General features: G+C 34.5%; 2 protein-coding genes across 4 annotated transcripts in view; both read left to right on the top strand.

Annotated features, from left to right (window-relative positions):
* The window catches only part of phldb3 (pleckstrin homology-like domain, family B, member 3), a 32638-nt gene extending 29826 nt beyond the window's left edge, over positions 1 to 2812 (top strand). For all 3 annotated transcript variants that reach the window (XM_048153178.1, XM_048153177.1, XM_048153176.1), the window contains exons 15-16: positions 2038 to 2123; positions 2324 to 2812. In XM_048153178.1, coding sequence (XP_048009135.1) covers positions 2038 to 2123; positions 2324 to 2458 — 221 coding nt within the window. In that variant the 3' untranslated portion in view covers positions 2459 to 2812. The remainder of the gene's footprint in view (positions 1 to 2037; positions 2124 to 2323) is intronic.
* A 1339-nt stretch (positions 2813 to 4151) lies between these two features.
* On the top strand, positions 4152 to 15930 carry LOC125243479 (polyadenylate-binding protein 4-like). Its single transcript, XM_048153179.1, has 14 exons — positions 4152 to 4424; positions 6574 to 6767; positions 6856 to 6971; positions 7044 to 7183; positions 7270 to 7364; positions 8636 to 8773; positions 9859 to 9954; positions 10072 to 10347; positions 10431 to 10509; positions 12036 to 12119; positions 13907 to 14037; positions 15288 to 15348; positions 15448 to 15578; positions 15657 to 15930. The coding sequence occupies exons 1-14, from the start codon at positions 4244 to 4246 to the stop codon at positions 15732 to 15734; spliced, it is 1800 nt and encodes a 599-aa protein (XP_048009136.1). The 5' UTR covers positions 4152 to 4243; the 3' UTR covers positions 15735 to 15930.
* The last annotated feature ends 343 nt before the right edge of the window (positions 15931 to 16273 follow it).

The following is a 16273-nucleotide window of genomic DNA, read 5'->3' as shown; positions in this document are numbered from 1 at the left end:
GGGCTGCACAATTAATCAAAAGAAAACTCAAATAGCGATTATCAAATCAAAGGCTGAGATTTAATCATTCATTCTTTCCCCGCCATTGACGAGTTATCTCGTCTTTTACGAGACAGCGCTTCCCCGCCAAAGACAAGATTTCATGTCTTTCCGTGTTTTCACTGTTATACGCTAGGGGGCGCTATGATGACACATCTTCTGAAAGAGTACTGAATCTCCTGATCAAAAAAACAGGTGAAGATGGTGCAGAAACAAGTGATAGCATAAGTAAGCATATGCATTATGTAAAATAATGTGATCATCAAAAGCATATAAATGGCTAAACTATGTTCAGATATTCATACAACAAAATATTCTGGGTGCCATGAAATTTTTGTGAAAATGATCAAAAACACTGGCAGGGAAAGAATTAAAGAAGTATATAGTGTGTTGTTATGCGTGTTTCAGAGTAAAGAGCAGCGTTGTTCATTTACACACCTGTTGCTATTTCAGAGCGACTCTAAACTAAATGCTGCTTCTGACAAACTGCATTCCTGCAAACCCTGTGAGGTTAACCATTTGGAAACACAATGTACCTTAGGTTCACTTTATTTACATTCACATCTGTACCATTTCCAACAGAAGTTCAGAATTTCACCAATATTCCGCCAAAATAAAAGCTCAAGGATTTGACATGTTAAAAATAAAGAATTTAAAACATTAATATTAGTACTGTAACCTGTAGGTGTTTGTTGGTTTTTGTAGCCAAACAGTAGCAATATGAGACATTTTCATATGAAATGTAATATCGCAGTTCAAATTGCAATATATGACATTTTTTAGTCATATATATATATATATATATATATATATATATATATATATATACACAACTGCCCTGGCAAAGTATGGTTTTGGACGATATCAGCATAAATCCTTATCATTTTTTGGTGCAAATACATTAAAGTAACTTGACATTATCATTGAAGACCAGCAATAATCATTTTCATTTTGATTACATAATAATGGCAATATATACATGTCAAAGTCAGACATGCCCCTTTGCCAGCTGTGATGCCTGGTTACTGGTTTAAACTTGGCCCAGGTTTGTAAAAGATTTTTGGCTCAGCACACCTTAATATCTTCAAAAGTTGATTGAAAATTAAGTTTAGAATACAATGAACCAATCAGAACCCAGTTTAGGTCAGATAGCTGCTAATGGTGGATATTTTGATTAATCGAAAGTCTAAGTTTTTTTCTATGTATAAACTGTTAATGTAATAAAATATGTTTTTGTAGTTTGTGTTGTCCCTTATCAGTGCAAAATTATCACGAATTAAAAAGGATTCATGCCAATATTGTCCAAAACCCCACTTTTCTAGGGCGTTTCCAAACAGTATATATATATATATATATATAATATCACATACAGAGTAAAATCATAATAAATAGTAAAAAAAATATATTTGTTATATATCTGTTAAAAATATATTTGTTATATATCTGTTAAAAATATATGTTTACCTGCATGTCAAACAGTGTTATAATATTACTGAGATACTACTATAGTTTTTTTTTAATGTTTTTATTTTTTTATTGTTTTATTAATGTTTTATTATTATTATTATTAATTTTTTTTTTGCAGTTTTATTAGTTGTCTTTTTTATTTTTGTACATCAACTAAACGAAAATGAGAAAGTTTAATTGTATGTTTTATTTTATTTCAGTTAATGTTTATTTTATTACAAGTAACAATTTTTTATTATATTTTTAGTTTTAGTTAACTATCATAACCCTGAATGTGACCATTAACTGACACCAGAGAACCGTGAACATGCAAATTTGTACTTATTATTATTACTTATTATGTATTGAAATATTAACTAATCTTTCTGCAATATGGGGGACTGCAAGAATATATTTGACATCTATGGGTTTGACTGAAAAAAAGTTTGGATTAACAAGTATTTACAGTGTATAGTACACTTCAGCTGAAATCTGATGAATATCTGCTGCTTTCACATTGAAATCTCAATGTTCTTCTCATTGTTTTCTCAGAGCTAGATGAGAAGAAACTCAAAGGAGTCATTTACTTTCAGGCCATCGAGGAGGTTTATTACGATCATCTACGAACAGCTACAACAGTGAGTTCGTACGCCTCCTCATATGGAGTAAAAACTGACCACAATCTTAAACGACAGACACAAAACTGTAACTCTAACCCTAAAATCACATAGTCATTATATAGCAGTATAAATAGTTTAGCAGGATTTCTGACACATTTCTGTATTTCCCACGCTGACTGTGTTTGTTGCAGTAACGTTTCTCTTTTTGTCATTCTCAGTCTCCGCGGCCCAGTCTCACCTTCTGTGTGAAAACATACGAGCGGCTCTTTTTCCTCGTGGCCCACAGCGCTGAAGCCATGAGAATCTGGATGGACGTTATTGTGACTGCGACAGATGAACACAGTAGATACTGATGAACACATGATGAGACCTGTAGATGAGATCGCTCAGGGATTTTAATGGATGCCACAACACAAGATGAAAGTGAAAGTCAGCGGAGTGGACCGTAGGAGCAAAGGACACTGGTATACGGTGTATAAACACTCATAAACAGGTGGTCAGTACTGAAATTGACCTTCAGTAGGTTTGTGTTTTGCTGCCATCTGCTGTTACACTAACAGAGCACATCACACACCTCACTCGTGGAGGGTGAATTTGTGTTATGTTTCTTACACATTATTTATTATTGTTACATATTCATTTTTGTCTTTTGAAATTTTGGGGTAAAAATCCTGCAAAGTGTTAATAAACATTTACATTCCAAACAATGTGTCAGAAGTACCTCATGTGACCTTATACAACAGTTTCATCAACTACTAAACCATCAGCTCAGTTATTCTGTGTACAAGCAGCAGCTAAAAATAAATACATAAATAAATTACGTTAAATTAAGTTTGACAAGAAAAATATGAAAATGCATCTTCTAATAAGACTCGAATATTTAGTTCACTTAAAATTAAGATGCGTCAGGATATTTATTAATATTTCTGTGATTATGTTTATCAGAAAGAAGAAAGTCATGTACACCTAGGGTGGCTTGAGGGTGAGTAAAGCTTGGGCTAATTTTCATTTCAAAGTGAACTAATCCTTTAAATAAAGTACAAGTATCAAAAAGTTTTTCAATCAAGGCAATAATAGCGATGGTTCTGGCACTGGAGAAGCTCGTCAGGTGGTCATGAAGCAGCATCTGAGTGTCACTGTCATCATGGACATTTAAAGGATAAATTAGTGTCCTCCCCAAATGAGCTCATCCAGACTCTGAGCGCCCCCTTTAAAAAGGCCTTCCTGCATACATCTTATAAAGTTGCTCTAATACATGTTTTCTTCTCTACTTTCAGCATAAATAAGTCATCTGTAGAGTGATATGTAGAGCGGTCTCATCTTTATCTCTTTGACCTTTGACCTCTGTATAGCCGTTTCTGCATTTGCACACAATTATAACTCTGCAACACTCTCCAGCCCAACACACAGTACTACAGGGTGAATACTAGAAGTCATATAAATCATATAAATATCATATTCATTGTATTATAAATAAAATACCTATGTAACAGTTACATCATTGCCCATATAAGGCTTTTCCAGGAAATAAAATAATAAAGCATTAGACATAATATTAGCTAAATGCATCAAATTATGAGGTAGGGTAATTGTATTATTATGCATATTACACAACACACACACACACACACACACATATTATAAAAATGCAAAATGCATCTTTTAATAAGACTAAGGTGGGGCTTATAACATGTTTCTACCAATTAAAATGAACCCCCTTATAAATAGTTTACTAAAAATGAAACTTTTTTCACGATTTACTCTTTTGTGGAACACAAAAAAGTTTCAACTCGAGACTCTTTTCCATACAAAAAAATAGTGACCGTGAGAAAAATAACACTAAAAGTTTCACAGAGGAGTCAATGAAGCATGTGCACTACAAACACTGAATCTTATCGTGCGCTGTAATATTAAATATATACAATCATGCCATGAGTGCATATTAAAGCACGACGATTATGATAAACGGAATGTTTATTTATGATTGCAGAATAAAGCACGATGATGATAAAAGGAATGTTTATTTATGATCTGACTGAATCTTTTAAATCCGATTCGTTGATCGTTAAGCGTTTGGTAGATTGAATCTCGGCTGCTTTGAGTTCTGCATCGATCATTCATTGATATTTGTCTATCTGATGAAGATGAGGGTGAGCAGCACTCTGTATGTGGGCGATCTGGAGCCGGACGTGACTGAAGCCATGCTGTTCGAGCGCTTCAAATCGGTCGGTTCGATTCAGTCCGTCCGAGTCTGTCGAGACAAACTCACGAGCCGCTCGCTCGGATACGCGTATGTGAACTTCGAGCGACCCGCTGATGGTAAGATGATTGACAAGATCACTATTTAACATCAATAATCAACTGACTACTGAGATTTCACAAGTTTTCTGTGAAATAGTTTGTATCTAAGCCAAGAAGAGTGCCGTGACTGTCACTCCAGTGAATGTCAATTCCTGTTTTTTCTTCGTCTTGTTTTCCAGTACAAATATCGGTAACACTTTACAATAATGTCTAATTTGTTCACAGTAGATAATGCATTAAGTTAGCTAACTATATTTATAACCAGTGTTGGGGGTAACGCATTACAAGTAACTTGAGTTACGTAATCAGATTACTTTTCCAAGTAACTAGTAAAGTAACGCATTATTTTTTCAATTTACAACAAATTATCTAAGTTACTTTTTCAAATAAGTAACGCAAGTTACTTTTTCACATTTATTGACTGACAGCTCTCCTGTCCCCATGCTGAGAGAAATAAAGTGCAGAGGGTGTTGTGTGCGCTGTGTGAACATGAGGGTTATTGTAGTTTTAGACTAAATGTGAACATGCATTTACTTATCTCACTTGCACGAAAACATTCAGTAATCCTCAAAATGAATAAAAACAGTGAAATGCAATCTCAGAATTTTTGCAAACCTGTAATAATTAACTATATTAAATTACACAAATATACTTTATGTATTTAATCTCAATTATTAACCAATGTCTTTGCTGCTGATCTTCAATATACCTAATTCAACCATACTAATAAGCAAAAAATACTTTAGATTAGAAAGGTTTGTTTGAGCTGCGCCCTCTACTGTACAGGTGTAAATATGCTTTTCCTTCAGCTTGAGGCTTATTCATTTCACTTTTGGTGTGAAAGGGCCTTTTTGCCAAAAATATAACTTTTTTTGTTGTTATTAAAAAACAAACAAGCCCAGCCCCAGTGAGAAAAAGTAACGCAATATTGTAATGCATTACTTTTAAAAGTAACTTTCCCCAACACTGTTTATAACATTTAATAACCTTTGTTAATGTTATTTAAAAAAATACAATTGTTTATGTTAGCTCAGTGCATTATATATATATATTATACAGATGTGCTGTACATCATGGTTAATTCATGTTAAGTAAATGTTAACAAATGCAACCTTATTGTAAAGTGTTACCCAAATATCTAAACATACTTAAGTTATGATAAATTTACATGAGAAGCAAAATGACTTGGTTTGTCTTGTTTTCTGGGGGAAAAAAGTATCATGATGTGAGTTTATTCTTGAAACAAGAGCAAATATCTGCCAGTGGGGTCAGAAAAATAAACTCAATTCAAATAGAAAACAAGATTATTTTTCTGATTTCATTGACAGATATTTAAGCATAAACTCACTTCATTTTGATATAAAAATATCTAAACATTTTAAATTAAGATGAAATGAAAAATGGCATAAGATAAGTCTTGTTTAAAAACAAATATTGCATCTGTTAATGGGGTCAGAAAAATAAGAGAAAACAAGATCATTTTTCTCAAGCCTGGACTGGCAGATTTTTTAAGCAACATTAAGTAAACATTAATGTATAATTTTATACATTAAGATTTCATCTTATGTCATTGTTCATCACAAGTTGAATAAATAAGCTTTCCATTGATGTATGGTTTGTTAGGATAGGACAATATTTGTCCAAGATACAACTATTTAAAAATCTGGAATCTGAGGGTGCAAAAAAATCAAAATATTGAGAAAATCACCTTTAAAGTTGTCCAAATAGTCCTTAGCAATGCATATCCACTCACAAAAATACATTTTTGATATATTTACGGTAGGAAATTTACAAAATATCTTCATGGAACATGATCTTTACTTAATATCCTAATGATTTTTATTGGTATAAAAGAAAAAAAATTGATAATTTTGACCCATACAATGTATTGTTGGCTATTGCTACAAATATACCTGTGTGACTTATGACTGGTTTTGTGGTCCAGGGTCACATATATCTTTATTTAAGAATGTCTAGATATTTATATATTTTTAGAAATGCATTTGGGACAACTTCTTCACATTTCTGATTGACACTTGTTTATTGATTTGGGGGGAATCAATAAACAAAAAGCATTTAAAAATCTGCACTTAAAATAATCCAATTAGTCAAGAAATTCCTAATCACATTTGCTTCATTGTAACATTGGTTCTCCTTCACATCCTAGCCGAACGAGCCTTGGATACCATGAACTTTGACCTCATGCAGGGTAAGCCGATGCGTCTAATGTGGTGTCAGCGAAACCCTTCACTCAGGAAGAGCGGCGTGGGAAACATCTTCATTAAGAACCTGCAGAAATCCATTAACAGCGAGGGCCTGCTTGACATCTTCTCGTCATTTGGAAACATCTTGTCCTGTAAAGTAAGTAACGTTCTCCACCTTCTCCAGCTCTGTTATACAAGATAAATATCAGTGCAGGAGACTCTGAAGCACGTTTCTTGTTATTAAGGTGGCTTGCGATGAAAACGGATCGAAAGGCTTTGGATTTGTGCACTTTGAGACGCATGAAGCTGCTGAAAAAGCCATCAAGAAATTAAACGGCATGTTGATCAACGAGCTGAAAGTGTAAGTCGTGACTAAACGCATCATGTTGAACTGGTGTTGAGTCTCGTAAGTTTCATATGTTGCACCTTTAAGGTTCGTCGGCCACTTCAAATCGCAAAAAGAGCGTGAAGCTGAAATGCAGATGAGAGCAAAAGAGTTTACAAACATTTACATCAAGAACTTTGGCACAGATGTGGATGCCAAGATGCTCACTGACATATTCAGCAAATTCGGTGAGTATTTGTTATGTGGAAGTATAGATGAAATGTTTTTCTCTTGTTCTATTGCATCTTTGACACTTTTCTTCCTTTGATTTTAGGCTCAACCCTGAGCGTTCGGGTCATGACGGATGAGAGCGGAAACTCTAGAGGATTTGGTTTCGTCAGCTTTGAGAGTCACAGTGATGCGAAGCGGGTGAGTGATGAAACAGAGGCTCAGTGTAGTGAACTAAACGAGTGAAAAGACTGATCTGTATGTTTGAGTGTTTGCTGATTTAAAGGGTTAGTTCACCCAAAAATGAAAACTCTGTCATTTATTATTACACCCTCATGTTGTTCCACACCCGTAAGACCTTCGTTCATCTTCAGAACACAAATTAAGATATTTTAGTTGAAACCCGATGGCTCCGTGAGGCCTGCATAGGGAGCAATGACATTTCCTCTCTCAAGAACCATAAATGTACTAAAGACATATTTAAATCAGTTCATGTGAGTACAGTGGTTCAATATTAATATTATAAAGCGATGAGAATATTTTTGGTGCGGCAAAAAAAACAAAATAATAACTTATATAGTGATGGCCGATTTCAAAACACTGCTTCAGGAAGCTTCGGAGCATAATGAATCAGCGTTAGGAATCAGTGTGTCGAATCATGATTCGGATCACGTATCAAACCGCCAAACTGCTGAAATCGCGTGACTTTGGTGCTCCAAACCGCTGATTCGACACGCTGATTCATAATGCACCGAAGCTTCCTGAAGCAGTGTTTTGAAATCGGCCATCACTATATAAGTCATTATTTTGTTTTTTTTTGGCGCACCAAAAATATTCTCGTCGCTTTATAATATTAATATTGAACCACTGTACTCACATGAACTGATTTAAATATGTTTTTAGTACATTTATGGATCTTGAGAGAGGAAATGTCATTGCTCCCTATGGAGGCCTCACAGAGCCATCGGATTTCAACAAAAATATCTTAATTTGTGTTCCGAAGATGAACAAAGGTCTTACGGGTGTGGAACGGCATGAGGGTGAGTAATAAATGACAGAATTTTTGGGTGAACTAACCCTTTAACACTTCATCAGAAAACGCTCCATATTCTTTCAATCAACAGCAAACCACATGCGATTGTGAATATTATGGGCTGCAAAGGATCCTATAGGCAGCATTTGTCTGGTTCTGTGTTTTAAACTTCAATATCATTATATTATATTATATTATATTATATTATATTATATTATATTATATTATATTATATTATATTATATTATATTATATTATATTATATTATATTATATTATATTAAAGCACTTCTTCTTGTTGGACTTTTCATTGTGAATTGAAGAGAGAGAGTGAAAATGATCATTAAAAACTAATTTATGGCACCAAAAACAATACCATTATTATAAGTCGACCTCAAGGACAAAAATAAAATAAGAGGATTATGTGATATAACCCCAAGGCGGTGGACGAATTGAACAGGACGGAGCTGAACGGCAGGCAGGTGTTCGTGGGCCGTGCTCAGAAGAGACGAGAACGTCAGGTGGAGTTGAAGCGGCGCTTCGAGCTGATAAATCAGGAGCGCATGATGCGCTATCAGGTACCAGTGATGGCTCTGAAACCCCCTGCTTTCATAACGCTGGTTAAAGGGCCATGCACACACACCAAGGATGAGTTATAACGACAACTATACAGTTTTAACAATCGTTCTAATTCTAAGAGAAAAGGGAAATCCACACCATGACTCTAACGATAATGACACAGAGCAACAAAATTGTTCGAATCACTTTCAGAACAATTTTTTTCCAGTTGATAAATGATAAAAACTTTGACAGCCAATCAGCTCAGGCATTTAAAGCAGCAGACAACAAAAACTGCAGTGCGTGTGTGTTAGCAACCCCTTCAGCCGTGACTTATTCACGATATAGCACTAGCCTCGAGTACCTTATTGCTTTTATAAAACGGTTAGCACACAATACAAATATTAAAGCCAAAAATATGTAACAATGCAACTTTCATGAAGTAAACTCTTACTAAAAGCCTTCCTTCCGCCGGAAAAAATAGTCCCTGACCTTGAACAGTAACAGAAGTTACATTATTACGCCATTAGATGGCGACAAAGACTGTCTTTATGAGTGTGTCAGTCAGTAGTGAAGACTTTTACATTGAAAACACTGAATTGTTGTGAACACAGAACAAGATGCAACTGACAAATGCTTTGACTATCGCTGTCAGTCACGGGAAAACCCCTTAACTGTTAAAAGGACAAGATATTGCATTGGACATTTAAACAGATTTTTTATTTTGAACATAGGACTGACCTGAAGGAAAATGCTAAATCTGAATCTCTTTCTCACAATACTCTTCTACATAATACAGTAAGCTTCAATGAACAATATCAATTGAGAACATACAGTTTACGTTGCTAAGGGTGTTGTGTAGTGATACACAGAACCGTTGGGTAAAGCGATCATAGCCGTGTTTTATCGTGAATTAAACACAGCTATTGACCAATCAGAATCAAGGACAGGAACTAACCATTTTATAAATAGCGTTATAGTTATCACTGTAGTTATTGTTGTATTTATCATTATAGTTAACATTACAGTTATTGTTACAGTTCTTATTATACTGTAGTCATCGGTCCTGTGAATGGGTCTTAATGCACTTTAATCATCCTGACAGGGAGTGAATCTGTACGTCAAGAATCTGAGCGACAGCGTGGACAGCGAACTTCTCCTCAAAGAGTTCTCGCCATACGGGAACATCACCAGCGCTAAGGTAGGAATTCATTTTTTTTATTATTCATGAAGGAATAGTTGTGTCTTTATTTGATTGTAACCCAGTAAAGGCAAATGAAACAGCTGCCGAAGATCCAGGAGTGTGTTTTCCGTTCAGGTGATGACAGACGGCGGCCGCAGCCGAGGCTTTGGATTCGTTTGCTTCTCCTCTGCTGAGGAGGCCACCAGAGCCATTACTGAGATGAACTGCCGCATCATCGGCTCCAAGCCCATATACGTCTCTCTCGCCCAGAGGAAGAAGGAGCGTCAGGCCCACCTCATCCACCAATACATGATGAGAAGGGCAAGCTTCCAAAGGCAGCAGCTGACGCTAAACCCGCTGGTGGAGCCGTTCCACCCGAAACCACACGCTGAGCACTTCATACCTCCACAGGTCGAGATTCACATCATCCACAGAGTGAGGAGAATACCACATGTGATGGGCTTTATTACATGCTTGATCTGTATATTTCACAGGTTCAGAATCACTCTTCATACCACATCACCCAACCTCAACCCAGAACTCAATGGGACGCACAGAGCATCAGCCCTCAGTGTGAGCAGACCTTCTTAAATAATACACAACATATTTTATTTAGATTAGGGTTCATGAGCTGATCGTGCAAATGTAAAATAAAAAATAAAATAAAATAAATACAATCAAAATAAAACACAAAAATGTATTATATCATAAAATAAAATAAAAAAATAAATTAAACCATTCAAAATAAAACACTTATTAAAATTAAAAGGACACTATGTAACTTTTTTGATCAAAATTAACAAAATTTAAATAATTATGAAAAAAAATTAAACCAGTCAAAATAAACACTTACTAAAATTAATTAAATCATAAAAAAAATGTAAAATGAAAATAAACATAATTTGAAATAAAAACAATCAAAATAAAACACAAAAATGTATTATATCATAAAATAAAAAATACAAATAAATTAAACCATTCAAAATAAAACACTTATTAAAATAAAAAGGACACTATGTAACTTTTTTTGTTCAAAATTAACAACATTTAAATAATTATGAGAAAAAATTAAACCAGTCAAAATAAACACTTACTAAAATTAATTAAATCATAAAAAAATGCTAAATGAAAATAAACATAATTTGAAATAAAAACAATCAAAATAAAACAAAATACACAAAATGGGTGTATACAATATTTTACAATATTTTATTTATTTACCTGCATGTCATGTCAGCATTATGCAAAATCAGAGAACTGTAAACGTGAGCGTGTTGCTAAATTATTGAAATATTAACTTAAAATCTAAGGGGGGCTTAAAGTATAGCTCAAAGGGGTTCAGCTGAATTGGGAATCCCTTATTTAGATAATACTAGAACACATTTCATTTAAAATACATGGTAGTATTTGTAGTAAACGCAAATATGGTGCAGCATGTGCTGAGGCCGGTTTGACATCAGTCTTTGTAACTGATTCGTTGCATGAAACTGATCAGGAAGATTATTTATAAAGCAATCTTTAGTGGTAGAAGTGATAGTTCTACCATATTTGTAACGGGGAGTCGGTTCTGCAGCCTTGGCTAAATGTAGTATACACAAGACTAGATAATGATTTGAGATGTCGTCGCTCTGCTGCAGAATTTCAGTGTGACATTATTAGATGTAAAGTTTGATTACGACAATAAGTGGGTCCTGACATGTGTTGTCTAACTCCAATAGAGTTTAGAATGTCTGTAAATGTCAATTCCAATGCGTCTTTTTCATTATCTACATGGATATTAAAATAATCGCCAACAATTAGGACTTTATCCGCAGCCAGTACTAACTCCGATAGAAAATTCACCATTTCTCAAAGTCTGTATGGTGCCCTGGTGGCCTGTATACAGTAGCCAGCACAAATGTCAAATGAGATTTATCACGTACACTACATAACGTTACATAAAGAACCATCACTTTGAAGGAATTATATTTGAAACTAGACTTAATAATAATATTACTATAAATTACAGCCTTTGCCTTTCAGACGAGGCTTGTGTTTATAATATTATAGTCTCATAACAGACTGAAGGCTCACTTTGTTTTTTTGTCTTCCAACTGCAGATGCCCAAAACACCCCAAGAGCCGTTCAGTCCACAGTGAGTGACATCAGACCCAAAACATCCATGATGAGCTGTCAGAGCGCAGGTGAGAGCTGAAAACAACCCTGGTCCTAGAGTACCACAATACTGCACATTTCTGATGTCTCTGGGCCTGTTTACACCTGGTCCCTTCATGCATTTTTACTGATCAGATAGCTATCCGATTTGTTAAAACTGTTCCTTTTGGCCACATAATTTGGTCTCCACAAAACAAATAAAAATCAGATCTTTAATTCCCTCCAATGTTATATGCAAATTTAACAGAATTCAGGTCAACGAAAGCAAAAGATATGAGCTGCATTTTATTTATCATCAGCTAATTTCAAGATCAATTACCTCAACAGGAGAGAGAGCGGCATAATTTAGAATCAGAGAATCAGCATAATTTAATTAAAAGATAAGAGATAATTTAGTAGTGCGTAAGTTATAACTTAGTGTCCATTTACGTCAAACCTTAGCTAATTTGTAGCTTAAGCAAAGCTGGTGCAATCAGCCCCTAGTGTAAACAGGCCCTCTCTAATCTGACACACATATTTAAGTTCTTGGGGCCCTATTTTAACGATCTAAGGTGCATGGTGCAGTTTTATTTTCTGCATAAAATAAAAACAATCAAAATAAAACACAAAAATGTATTATATCATAAAATAAAAAAAAATAAAAAAAATTAAACCATTAAAATTAAAATTAAAGGACACTATGTAACTTTTTTGATCAAAATTAACAAAATTTAAATAATTATGAAAAAAAAAAAAATAAACCAGTCAAAATAAACACTTACTAAAATTAATTAAATCATAAAAAAATGCAAAATGAAAATAAACATAATTTGAAATAAAAACAATCAAAATAAAACACAAAAATGTATTATATCATAAAATAAAAAATACAAATAAATTAAACCATTCAAAATAAAACACTTATTAAAATAAAATGGACACTATGTAACTTTTTTTGTTCAAAATTAACAAAATTTAAATAATTATGAAAAAAATTAAACCAGTCAAAATAAACACTTACTAAAATTAATTAAATCATAAAAAAGTGCAAAATGAAAATAAACATAATTTGAAATAAAGGTGAACTTAGGGCATGTCCGAATCCACTTTTGCTAGTTTAACAACAGCAAAAATGGTCGGGCGCCAGGCGCATGGTCCAAAAGGGTTGTACCTAGTCTCTTAATGAGTCATGGGTGTGTTTTGGGCATAACGTCCAATAAAACAATCAGAGTGTCATCTCCCATTCCCTTTAAAAGCCAGGTGTGCTTGTACCATGCGGGATTGCTATTTACATGGCAGAATATAGACACCCTCAACCTGACGAGTCAGTTTAAATACATGTGTATTGCAACAACTGGTCAAATAATTAGCCAATTTTATTCATCATTACTGCAAATAGGTAATTCTGATACATGCAATGACTATCCATTATGACATGTAGGTATTTTTATCTTTATGTACACAATAATAATCTTTTACATTGTAAAAGCCAACAATGCGTCTAAACACACCTTGTTTTCAGACCAGCACACCCATGGGTGAACAGATGTGCGCGAGTGCATTTGCTATTTAAACAACGTGGGCGCTGGATGTGAAAATGATAACTGCGTCGGGCTGAAACTAGCAAAAAACACTTGCGTTGCATCTGGCTTCACATTGCGCCGGGTGTATGATAGGGCCCTTGGAGTCTTTACTAATGAGTTGATGACTTGAATCAGGTGTGTTTGATTTTGGAGACATGTAAAATGTGCAGTGCTAGGGGTCCTTCAGGACCAGGATTGGGAACCACTGAGCTAGAGCTTCTGATGGATTTCTTTACCATCTGTCTTCCTCACAGCCAGTCACACTCACTGGACGCCCGGCACAGCTGCACCAGTGAACGGAGCACTGCAACACGCGTTCACACCTGAAGATCACAACTATCACAGGTTCACAAGCGCACCGCAGGAGCAATGTGCTGTGCAGCAGGTGAACATCACATCTCACTAAATGAGACACTTACTGACATTTTAAATATTGTTTTACCGGTGAGCGGTACACAGAGGTGTAAAGAGTACCTGAAAACCATACTTGAGTAAAAATACAGATACCTTACTGTAAAAAATGACTCCACTACAAATAACCAATTCCAATACGACTTAAGTAAAAGTCTTAAAGTATCTGATTTTAACAGTACTGAAGTATTTTACTCACGCTGAATGTAGGTTCGGATATGCACTAGTCCAACACCTGAGAGACATGCCAGTGAAAATAAGAAACAATTGATTTGTAAGATGAGAAATCAAGTTTATTTTCTAAAATCAAAATAAAACTGAACACCTCAATGTTGCAATAAATTAAGGTCGACACAACGACCTTTTAAACATCTACAAACTCTCAAGTCTCAGAAAAGGTCATAAGCACTGAAAGGTCATAAGTAAACCAATATCCTTCAAAACGGTCTTGTCAATATAGCGGATAAATAAAATAATGTTAGGTAAAATTAAATAGTCAGAGTCTACTGTATGTGCTGGTTTGAGCCTCATCACCAGCTGCAGTCATTTCCTCATCTAATAAATCAAACACCTGCGATCAGAAACTACCTGCTGATGCACTCACATTCACGTAAAGTATCCTTGTTGACACGTTTTGGGGGAGTGAAGGCAAAATGCACAAGATATAATACCTTCAATGCCCTTAGATGGTGATATTGCTTCTTTATATCAGAAACAAACTGCTGCAGAAAAAGTTTGCTGCCATGAAAAATGTAATTTGTAATTGCATTATTAATCACAAATGTAGTGGAGTAAAAAGTACATTTACCTGCTCAAAAATGTAGTCAAGTAGAGAGTAAAAGTTGCCAATATCTTTGATACTCAGTCCAACTACAAAGTAGCCAAAAAGATACTTAAGTACAGTAACTAATTACATTTACTCAAGTACTTTACACCTCTGGTGGGACATGAGTGGAGCATTCGATTTGGCCGAGAGGGACTGTCATACAGTGGAAGGGCACTTTGGCTCTGCTTTTATCACTAAATTTGTGGTTGTCACTCCTGTAAATTACTGAACTCTGTGTGTACAGAACAGAATTAAGCACTGAAAGGTGAATTGACAACCGAATTTAGCCATCAATAAAAGCCACCAAAATTAAATACTTACCAAAAATAGTCATCCAAACATAATGTTAAAACATTTTTTTTTAATAAAAACTTGTACATGTTCTTGTCCACATTCAGGTCCAGGAGTCTCTGACCGCATCCATGTCCAGCTCACCAGAAAACCTCAAACATATGCTGAGCAAGTTTATTACTGTATTATTGTGGCTTGTCGATATTTTAAAACTCTTGTTCGATTTGTTTCCATTTTTTTTTAACACATTTCTCCATACTTCAACAGGTCACAACCTCTTCCCACTCGTCCAGGACATGGTAGGGCCCTTGGCGAATAAGATCACTGAAATGCTGTTAGAGATTGATGAATCTGAACTGCTTCAGTTGCTGCGTTGTCATGAAGCTTTGTGCATGAAGGTTCGTTCCCGTTAGTTCAGCTTTGGTTGTTTTAATGTATGCTTTGTTTCTGTAGTGTGTCATTTTGTGTGTGTTCAGGTGAATGAAGCTCTTGCTGTTTATCAGTCTTATCAGCCAGTGGAAGCGACACAGATATCATTCCCCAGCCCTGTCTGAGACAATGTCCAAGACCACAGCGTATTTTTTTCATTTTAAAAATGAATATGCATTTGATTTTTGTATTTATTTTAATTAATTTAACAATTTAATGTCAATTTCAAAAATTATTCTGCATAAATATATTTGCATTTTTCAATGTCAATTAAGAAAATTGTTAATCAACAATAGCCTATAAATAAATATATTTTGCAGTTTTTGCTGGTTTGTTTTTTCCAGTACATTTTTATTTTAAATGTTTTCTTTTTTTTAAGTTTTAAATAGCAATGCCACATTTAATTTTACACATTAGAGTCAAAGAAGAGTCAAGGTACACTTGAAAGCAAAAATGATTGGCCACTCTTTTATTTGTTTAACAATATTATTATTGCATTTTAACTGCCCACTATTCATGAGACAATCTTAGATAATATTATTCATAAAAATACAAAATATGAATGCACGATAAGCATGTTTTGCGCACTCTTGTTGTTTTACTCATGTTTCTCATTATTGTCATGGTTTAATGAAAAAATACTATAGTAATTTATAGTAAATTC

This window comes from Megalobrama amblycephala, linkage group LG13 (genome assembly GCF_018812025.1).
Source record: "Megalobrama amblycephala isolate DHTTF-2021 linkage group LG13, ASM1881202v1, whole genome shotgun sequence".
Taxonomy (NCBI): Eukaryota; Metazoa; Chordata; class Actinopteri; order Cypriniformes; family Xenocyprididae; genus Megalobrama; species Megalobrama amblycephala.
The sequence above is the reverse complement of the archived record's forward strand: the minus strand, read 5'-3'. Positions and strand labels throughout refer to the sequence as shown.

What these genes read in the sequence shown, in the direction of transcription:
- LOC125243479 (XM_048153179.1), top strand. Translation starts at nt 4,244, where the DNA reads ATGAAGATGAGGGTGAGCAGCACTCTGTATGTGGGCGATCTGGAGCCG. An exon ending in TTGATCAACGAGCTGAAAGT is followed by an intron (nt 6,972 to 7,043) that starts GTAAGTCGTGAC and finishes TGCACCTTTAAG; the next exon opens with GTTCGTCGGCCACTTCAAAT. An exon ending in AGCAATGTGCTGTGCAGCAG is followed by an intron (nt 14,038 to 15,287) that starts GTGAACATCACA and finishes GTCCACATTCAG; the next exon opens with GTCCAGGAGTCTCTGACCGC.